Genomic DNA, 10,008 nt, shown 5'->3' with positions numbered 1-10,008 from the left:
GTGACTTGGGTAATGTCACCTGGCGGCACAGAAAGAGCATGAGGAAAGTTTTTAATTCTAGCCCCATGACTTCCAGTTCAGCTTCTCCATTACATTAAGGGAGTTAGGCTATATTCCCTAAGTAGGTATAAAAATGCATTATACAAATGTCCTCGGAATAATCAAAATGGAAGAATGTCATGCTGTTCATTGATCACTGGGCAAATAAATTAACAGAAGTTTAAAAACCATGGAAAACAAAGCTAACCAATGACTCATTATTAAAGAGCCTATTCTGGAGCTCCTACAAGGATTAGTGGAGAGGTGACAGTTTCTCTTCAATAACTACTTTCTATCTTTAATATTGTTCAAAAGAATTAGACAAAAAATTATTTAAATCTGTCCAGTGAGAAACTGCAGCTGGACAAACCTACAGTATTCACGCAGCATTTTGTCATGGGACAATTCATTCAGGACACAAATCAGAAGAACAGCTAGTGACAGCACTGCTGCTGAGGGGCTGTGCTCTCTGTACAATTACATCCCATTATTCTTTAGGCAGTTATAATTTCTGTAGATTTACATCTGCCTTCCAGATAATAAAACCTGTTCCTAGTCTAGTCAAAAGACAAATCAGTTTGGAAACAACTGATTTTTATATTTCCCCTAGGAGGATGTGTGCCCCAGTACTTGCTTTGCCCCTCAAACTAGAGAAAATTGAGACTTCTATGCAATGCCATTCTGACCCCAGAATCTAGGACATTAAAATCAGTGTGGAGTGAATCCAGTGTAGTTAGGAATGAAAATGGAAATTGCAGTGGAGACTGACAGGATACTAAAAATAGCAAGCAAGCTATCTCACTGGAGATGGCTAAACTGTACACAGAGCGAAACTACCAATTCCATGTCAGCATAGAAGGACTATGAAAGCCTTAGTCTTTTCCAGCACCTTTTGTCTATTTTATTTTAGTAGGACAAAGTTGTAGAGGAAGGGAATGCCTCTTCATTATTGGTATTAAGGTTTGGTCTACAAATAGGATGTAGTTCTTCTTCCAGAAGTGTGTACTGTAAAATAGGATAAACCAACTAGTGACAATGTTTGTAATCAAACTGAAGAAACGTTAATTCAGAATGGACAGAAACTTTTTATTTTCTTCGAGATTAAAAAAATCCCTAAAACTCTATTTTTGAAACATCTTCTTATTTTGGGAATCATTTAGCCCTTCAGTATTTTTAGTAAAGAACGATTAGGCTATTTTTGAAATTATTATGTGTCTTTTAAGTAGAAGGTTGAAACATTGTTCAAAGACATTGAAATGAGCATTTAAATCTTCATTTACAAAAAAACCTCCATTCTATTGTGTGTCTAAAGCTGTACTCAGCACTGTGTTTGAACTCAAAAAATCTCCTGTTGAACATTATAAAGAAACATCCTGAAACAAAGTCAGTCCTTTTTCCTCTCCACCTTTTTGACTTGCTTGTAGCATGAGCGTTAACTTGATTAAAAAAGATGTAATTGTGTATATTGCTTATTTGAGGCCTTTCAATTGGGAATATCCAGCTATTCTTTTCCAGAGGATTTAACTGAAATTGGGTACAGAGAAATATGGCAACAATTTCACAAACTAAGTCCTTAAAGCCAGAAGTCTTCCGCAGAAATTCTTAGATTTCACTAGCAATACCACATGAACATCTTACTGACATGACAATCAGAACCATGCATCACGATAGAATTTGTTTAGACAAAGGTTCTTAATGTAGAAATAGAAAAATGTACCTGAATTTTACCAGATTTTAAAGCAGCAAACATACACTGCGCTGTATTAAAGGCATGTCTCCAATTGTGATAAGCAACATTTTTCCGATAGTTTTTCTTTACACTTAAAATCCACCTGCAGAGAACCTTTAAGAAACAGCATCACATGGTTAGAGGTGAATGTATTACAAATGTAGCCTTTTTATAAAAACAAAACTTGCTCTAGTCCCACTTGAAAACTGTCTCTCACACAGAAAAAAACCCAAAAATGCTTTACACTCAATTAAGTTCAAATATAACATACTTGTAACTGGGAACATAGATAAAAATGTGCTTCCAGCAACTAGTTCAGCCTCTCACTGAGCACACAGTACTTGTGGGTTTGGTTTTTTATTACTAATGGCTAAACATTAGCATCAGCTGCACTGCTGATAATTTATAAACTGACTTATGTTGAGCTAACTAGTAGGAAAAAAAAAGTCTTTGCTTGTAACAACACATTTAAGAGAGGATTTTTTTTCATTATAGAGTTCTCTTTAGAGCTGTTTAGATAATGAACACGTGGCTTTTCCTTCATATCAACTTGTCAACAGACAAATGGAATTGGACTTTGGAAAGCAAATGAGTATGACAGAAACACAGAGATTACTATATTGCTGGGTAATATTGTGTTGGTTTTTTTCAGGAAGAAAGAGTGTCCTGAATATTCACCACAACAGTATTACAAATTGTGGGTTATACTTGTAGAAAGTGAAAGGCATTAAGGTCAGATAGTGACCCTTGGTTTAAATGGATACAACACACTGCGCCATGTTAAAATGCTGGCTGAGAATCTAGGCCTTTGTTTGTTCAAGAACATTTTTATCATTCCTAAGTGATAGATGTACTGCCAGAAAGGAAAAACTATCATTCATCCACAGAAATGATTCCACACAGATGAAAGCAGCAGTGTTCTCTGCCCCTGTGCTGTTAGAAAAGGAAGCTAGACTGCTGCCAGTCTTCTTCAGCTCTAGCATGGAAAGGTGCAAGTGTAGCTTCAAAGCTGTCAACGTTCTCTTGCTTCTATTGAGATGTATAATTGTGGGTCTTTTGTCACGTTGTTATTTTGGTTTTGCCCCAGTAGGAACTATTAGGCCACCCGTTACTGGGTTACTCGATTCCCTCTCTTCTGTTGGGACATAGTACCCAAGGAAGTACAAGTCTTTGACCTTAATACAAAGGTGAAATGAAGTACTGGGATATTCAAGATGTCACAATAGGTAATACAGTGCTCCTTTTGGCCCTTAAACACTGCTAAATTCATCTGTCAACTGGTGATCTAGCAAATAAATACTTTCTTTTATTAATCTAGAGAACAGCATCTTAATTCATTCAAACATTGCTCAATCTCTTTAACTGTTATTTTTTAATTATCCTCTATCTCTGTGTGTCTCCTCAAATATGAACTACAACACAGTAACTCCATGTTCCTTCAATTATGCCACTGCTAGGAAAGAACGAAATTTACCCTTTTTCATTACTATGGCACGTTATTGACTTGTACACTGTTTCTGACAGAAGTAGCTGTGAAATGGTTTTCTCCGTTACCACTAGCTATGCTTTTGTTCAGCACTTTTAATTTTTGTGTGACTGTTTCATGAGTCTTTATGTATTTTTTCTTGCCGACTTTGAATTGCTGTATGTTTTCTAACTCATTTGAATTTGAGTCCTCTATCTCCACTCCCCAAGTTTCCTAAAAGTCTCTTATAGTCCATTAACTAAACTGTTAATCACTAGGTAGAACCAAACTGAGGACAAACCCCAGTACTGCCCACTTCATGTACCTCCCTAGTTTGCCAACTATTCTTTAATACAGATTTCCAGATTTCTAGATTTTCTAATACTTAAAGCATCTCCTCATGTGAAGCAGCATTTGCCAGCATTCATACCTCATGTTTCATTTGGAAATTTTGCACCAGGTTGAGGTCTGTGAACATTCGAATTGTACACAGTGTTGTTTCAAAATCTGACAGCTCAAAATCACTGAAGTAGAAGTCAGTTAAGTTGAGCGATTGCGCGGATGGTACTATGGCAGCCTAGAGAATAAAAGAACACAGCTTAGCACTAGGAAAGAGAAAACATAACATAAACAGCTGCTTTTGCAACAGAGAAGTAGTGAGATACTATACCATGCTTACAACAGAAATCTCAAGACCAAGATTGGTCTGTTTTCCTTGCTTTAGGAATAAGGCTTTGATTCAACTGAAAGACTGCAGTGCAGGGCTTTTAACCATGTAGCTGAACCATGGGGATTTTTAGGGTGAGGGTCTGCAATCATATTTGTATAACATTTTGACTCAGCTCTGACCCTCTCTTTGGGTATCATGGATATCAGTGAGGTGAGCTACCAACAAAGTAAAAACATGCAGAGTCTTGGGATATTGGCAAGTCAAGAACTCAGTGGCAGCCTACGACATAGGTAGGGCATTTGCAGAACCAGATGCAAAAATGTAAAACATACACTAAATTAGGTGAAAAGCAGACTGGAGACCATATACATGGTCATAGGTAGTAAAATCTTTAAACATACAGAGACTCCACAAAGTATTTTTATTTTTAGCAATTTTTTATGTAATAGTAATAGCACTTTCCAAATGCTCAACATATAAAAACCTACTTCACAGTCAGTACTTTAGAAAAAAAATCAAGGATTAATGTTTACTTTTGTGTGACACACACCACAAATTTCAAATTCAAATCTAAGCTGCTCTCTGTTCTTGAAAAGAAAGAGGAGTGACAGCTATGAAATTAAATCTCTGCAATTTACAAAGAAAAAACTGGGAAAAAAAAAGAGAACTACTTTCATAAAAGACAACACAACGAGAAACTTTATATGCCGTAAGGGAAGCTTTGAGTAATCCAAGTGGTGGAATGTGGCACCAAAGAAAGAAATTAAGCTTTCTAAATAAAATAACGCCAAAGGAGCAATTTCAGGAATGGTTACTGAATTAGGTATCTTGTACACAAAAGCACAAAGAACCCAAATTATCAATGAAGTGGCTAGATCTATACGGCTATAGAAAACAAGACAGGCATCATTCTCTAGCAAGGGGGCAAAAGGCCGCAAACTGCTTTGTCCGTACTACATGGCACTTAGTCCATGGTTTGCTCTGTGTGGTGCCCTGGAGTTGTAAGGTACTCATATTTTTAGTGCCTGTAATCTTTTTTTCAGCTCAAATTATCTCAACTAACTTGACTGCTCTGTTAAGATACAGAGTGATGGCCTCACAGCACGAAAATAAAGATATTTATTTCCTGCCCTGGCATGTCACTTGAAGCAGTGTGGTGTATCTGCTGGTACAAAATCCGCTCAAATAGCACGGCAAGACTGCGGGCTAGAGACAGGCAAATCTGGTGCTCCCATCCGCACCGCCTGCTGGGGATGGCTGTGCTATGTGCTCGGGCACTGGTATCACCTCAGAAAGCAGTGGCTGACATGGGCCAAGACCATGCTAGGAAGCGTGTGAACAGTTTGGAGGTAGAGGTGGACACTGGTTCAGTGCTATATTTTCTTGTGGTTCTGTTTATCAGTAAAGCCATAACCAGAGAGATCACAAACGCAAGCCCTGAAGAAAAACCGCAGGAGATGTGCTGCATGCTGGTCTTGTCCGTGCCTCTTGATCAATGTGCAACAGTGTGGTAGGACTGAGGTTCAAAATGTTTGTCACAGTAACTATTCTACAACTCTGAGTCTTGCTTGTCGAGTCCAACCCCATACTGCTCAGCTCGTGGTCCCCTACGTGTACCTTCATCTCCATCCCTCCCTTTTTTTTCATACACCTATTTCCCCAGTACGTCAGCTCCAGGAGAGCAAACTTATAGCTCTGGTTATTCCTTAGACAGTGGTTTCTAAACACAGAAGTAAGCATGAGTAGAACCATTAAAAAAACCCCCAAAATGTTGCATTAACAATTAAATACAGAATTTCTGTGTGATGCCACAAAGCTGCACCCATACTAGGGATGCTTGCCAGGTACCAAAGATATAAAATATACAATGTTCAGAGTTAGCTGCAGAAAGAACAGTTGTCAGCATTTTGCTTCTGAAACTGTGAGTTGATCCAAACACTGCATCAGCTGTTACTGTCACTTCAACTCCTGAGCAAGGCAGGCGGTGGACTTGTGGTTCTCCTGTCATTGCAGCTCTCCGGCCAACCTGTATCTCTCATGGTGGGCACTGCAACTTTTCCCTTTCCCTGATGTATTGTTTCAGCTCAGGAACCAATGATCAGTTTAAGCTTCACTATGATTTTTACTTCTGGAAGATAGACTTCTGCATGTTTTAAGGATCACATTTATGTAAAGGATTGCCCTTTGTTGTTCTATTAATGGATTATTTCTAAAGTAATAGTAAAAAATTCAATTACCACTGTTACCTGCAGCTCCCTCGTTTCCTCCTCAGCAGCAGAAGCGTGGTATGAGAGAACCTACAGGAAGGGAAGAGCAGCCCTTAGTACAAACAAAAGAGCAATGTGATTAAATACGGTATTTTTCCTAAAGTAGAGTTTTCAGCTTGCAGCTGCACTTAGCACAGCTTGTAGCTTTGCACTTACTGATGAAATCTAGTGTCCGTGCAGGGCCTGTGCTGGTTTTAAGGGAGGTCTCTGAAAGCATACAGGGAGGTATCTGCAGCTTTCACAAATCTCCCACAGCAGGGAATCTTCCTGAGATAATTAGGCCAAGAAAACATAAATAGATTCTATAAAAGAGCAAAGAACTCTGATTTTCTCTTTGGAAAGTTTTTGTGCCCCACTTTCAAAGTCAAATAATATATGAAACAGCTATAATTATGAGCCTGACGTTGCCATAATAATCCTTTCAGGAGTCTATTCAGACATAAAAGAAAGATTTGCCCTAGTTGAACTTAGCAAAGAAGTCTAAAAGAAAATATGTTTGTTTTAAATTAGGAAAATAAGCTTATATTTTTTAGCTGTTGAGAATACAGGACATGAAAATGTTCTGGAGATATTTTAGCAACTAGAGACTGACCTTTTTTCCCCCCAAGAATCCATTTTATACACAAACCTTTAATCTGTCTGGACTTCCTATATTATCTAATAAAGGGTTATGGTAGAAGAGAGTTAATAACTTGCCATGTAAACCAATACTTAGTTTTTAAAGCACTGAAATTATTTTTTGCAATAATTTTACCACCTTTTCATTTAGCATTGTTTAATAACAGATTTCTCTGAAAACAGTAACATTTCTTTTAGAAACTATGGGGTACATAATCCCCATTTTATGAATGTTGCAAACACTCTGTTTACATAATGAATGTTAGAAGATCCAAAGTCTACAAGGTTTGCACTTTCATCTTCAAGTTATCTATCACCTTACAACCTCTGAATAATCCAGCTTCTCAGACGAAAGCCCTCATTAGGTATTAAACTGGACAAGTAACCAATTCAAATGCTGAGACCAGGTGATATGAATCTTGACAGGGTTTAATGAAGTCTGAGAAAATTGCTGAAAACCTACAACAATGCTGCTATTACTCCACAACTCAGTTGGTTTAAAGGACTGAGCCAAAACTACCACATAAAAAACTTCAGACAAGAAAAGGAAGCCCCTAATCCCCCAAACCATTTCCTCTTCCTACGCAACAGAGCAAGGCTGCTATTGTGCCAAGCGTGCAGCCTAGCGTAGAGGGAAAGATGCAGTCAGCTCACCACTAAACCTCAGAGCAAGGTTAAAATACAATACCAAATAAAACAGCCTGCTGGCAGGGGGGCTGGACTAGATGGCCTTTAAAGGTCTCTTCCAACGCAACACATTCCGAGATTCTGTGATTCTAATTTCTGCAGCTGCTCACACGGATACTGAACACTTGTGTATAGAACAAACAGGGTGTGGAGAAAATTAGGATCTACTTAGTGGTAATTCAGGACCACCTCGATGTTGGACTCACCTCTAATGTTACCATCTGTTTGGCCATAGCTCGCTCTACTGCTTCATACATCTGCGTATTCTGGATCCCCAAGCCACAAAAGATGACAAATGCTTCCAGAAACTCTTCATCATTTCTATTAAAAGCCTTGACTTTGCCTGAGTTTTCTTCCATCTTATTCACAAGCTGGCAAACCCCTACACCAGGATACAGAAATTAAAAGAACTGAAACCAAGAACTGCCAAGAGTCTAGGACAGTTTAGCTTATAGTATAAACCATCAATATACAGAAGTGACACACAGGACTGCTGTAGGGTTCTCCCAGAAGACTTTTAGGATTATTTCACAGTATTATAGAATAAATGTTAGTATGTATTACTTAGTAGACTCAAAATTATTTATAAGGGTTTGTAAAACAAAAATGCAGGGCTTTACAGGCTTGATGATCTTGTGAAATTCATTTTCATCCTAAAATTTATTATTAACAGTATTCTAGATCTATTTAATCTCTAAAGACAATTTGTCCTTTGGAGGCTAATTAAATTTTTGTGACCGTGCCAAAAGAACATTTATGAAAGTCAGAACAGCGGTATGCAGAGTTTTCACTTCCTTGTTTGAATCAATACTGGATATTTTTTAAAATAAATGAACCAAACAGAGAATGCCCGAGTTGAGGCTCAAAGCTTAAGGATACTCACAGATTGTGTGAGGATATGACTGAATTACAGCCTGCTCCAAAGACTGCTGAACTCACTGGAAAACATCTTACTCAATTCAACTTGTTGGGTTCAAACTCATTGTTGGTTGCACCTGTTTATTTTCCATAAAGAGTTTCTGGACTGTTACGTGCATATGCCACTGAGAGGTCTGACATGGAACTTCTACCAAACTGTGCTGCAGCTTAAATCTCTGACAGCATTTTAAGCACTGGGAAATTCACACATATACCCCATGTTAGTTTCACCCAGTGAAGTGCAGTTTCTGCTAAGAAATCAGAATATTCAATAGAGGAGCTGCATTTTAAATATATGTTGGTTTTGGCCAAAACTGCTTTGGAGTTGATTGTCTTAAGTAAGTCCAAACAGCTTCTCCCTCTCACACATGTGAGAACCAACAGTTTTGAGTATACAAGCTAGCATTTTCCTGGGCAAATGCAAATAACTTTCCCAGTGAAAACAGTTAAAAATTCTAAAAAAAACTAAAAAGCTCTTCATTTTCTAGAAATTGCTATGGCGTACCAGTTTGTATACTTCATGTATTTCATCAATAACATTTTGCAGCAGAACAACTAAAATATTAAATATGTATTTAACCAGCAAGAGAGAAAATAACTCATAGTGATTACAGAACACTTAATTTTTAGGTTTTCTTCCATCAGTAGAGTTACTTCTAATTTAAACAAATATATGAACAGAATCTGAATGCATCACACTTCACCACCATAAGGTCACAGAGGCTATATCTGCTTTCAGCTTATGAGTAGGGAAGAAAATATAATGAATTACTATTTTACAGCAGTAGCAACAGTGAACATAATAAGCAGCTACTGTAGGGTCTTGTCAGTGCTAAGGATTTTTTACATGGGAGTAGTTTCAGCATTTTAGTACTCCACATTTATAGACTAAAAAAGCTCACAGAGGTTTGTAACTAAACAGGAAAAAAAAAATACTTTGAGTGGGCAAGTGTGCATCTTCCCTGTTACAGCAGGTAGAAAAACTGAGGAAAAGAACATAGCACACATGCAAAATGTATTTTTAGATGAACACTGGCCTTCCATGTAGAAGTTTTAATGTCTATTGACATTTTAACAGTGTCCTGCTTCTATACCACATCCTGTTTGGGCAACTTACTTGAGTATCTTGGTCTCCTCTCAAGAGATCAGTTAGAATACTATAACTGTAGCTCTAAACTGTTGTGGCAGAGGTTGTGGTATCTGAATATTACAAAGAAGATCTTGAACCTTAATGGAACGAGATGAGTAGGTACTTGAGTAGTAGTAAACACAGAGGAAATGCTGCAGAGCTATTTACACTGGGTAGCTTTGGACACTTCAACTGTCTTAGGATAGAAGTGACCGCAGGCTCCCCATGTAATGCACAGATAGAAGCAGGCATCTCCAAAGGACAAACTGTAGCACCAGAATCCCACGGCAGCTGCCACCTACGTGTGAGCGTGTGTGAAGCTCAGCGTCATTTGCGGAAGCCGTCAATGGCTGTGCAGTTCAGCTTGCCTTGCCACGTGCCCCCACGGTTCCCTAAAAGCCCAGCACTACACACAGCTCGGACCTGAAGAGCTTTTTTACTAGATTATGTCTTCTCCTTTCACTGCCTTGTAAAAAGATGTACCGC

The 10,008-nt window shown here is 38.2% G+C and overlaps 1 protein-coding gene across 2 annotated transcripts in view; it reads right to left on the bottom strand.

Moving 5' to 3' along the window:
• PDE5A (phosphodiesterase 5A, cGMP-specific) overlaps positions 1–10,008 on the bottom strand; it is a 47,438-nt gene that overhangs the window by 10,199 nt on the left and 27,231 nt on the right. For both annotated transcript variants that reach the window (XM_009873297.1, XM_009873296.1), the window contains 4 exons: positions 7,682–7,857; positions 6,141–6,200; positions 3,664–3,810; positions 1,757–1,882 (listed from right to left, as the gene is read on the bottom strand). In XM_009873297.1, the coding sequence (XP_009871599.1) occupies positions 1,757–1,882; positions 3,664–3,810; positions 6,141–6,200; positions 7,682–7,857 (509 nt within the window). The remainder of the gene's footprint in view (positions 1–1,756; positions 1,883–3,663; positions 3,811–6,140; positions 6,201–7,681; positions 7,858–10,008) is intronic.

The sequence above is a fragment of the Apaloderma vittatum genome, unplaced genomic scaffold, assembly GCF_000703405.1.
Source record: "Apaloderma vittatum isolate BGI_N311 unplaced genomic scaffold, ASM70340v1 scaffold3937, whole genome shotgun sequence".
In the NCBI taxonomy this organism is placed as follows: domain Eukaryota; kingdom Metazoa; phylum Chordata; class Aves; order Trogoniformes; family Trogonidae; genus Apaloderma; species Apaloderma vittatum.
Note: the sequence above shows the minus strand (reverse complement) of the source record. Positions and strands in the feature narration are given on the sequence as shown.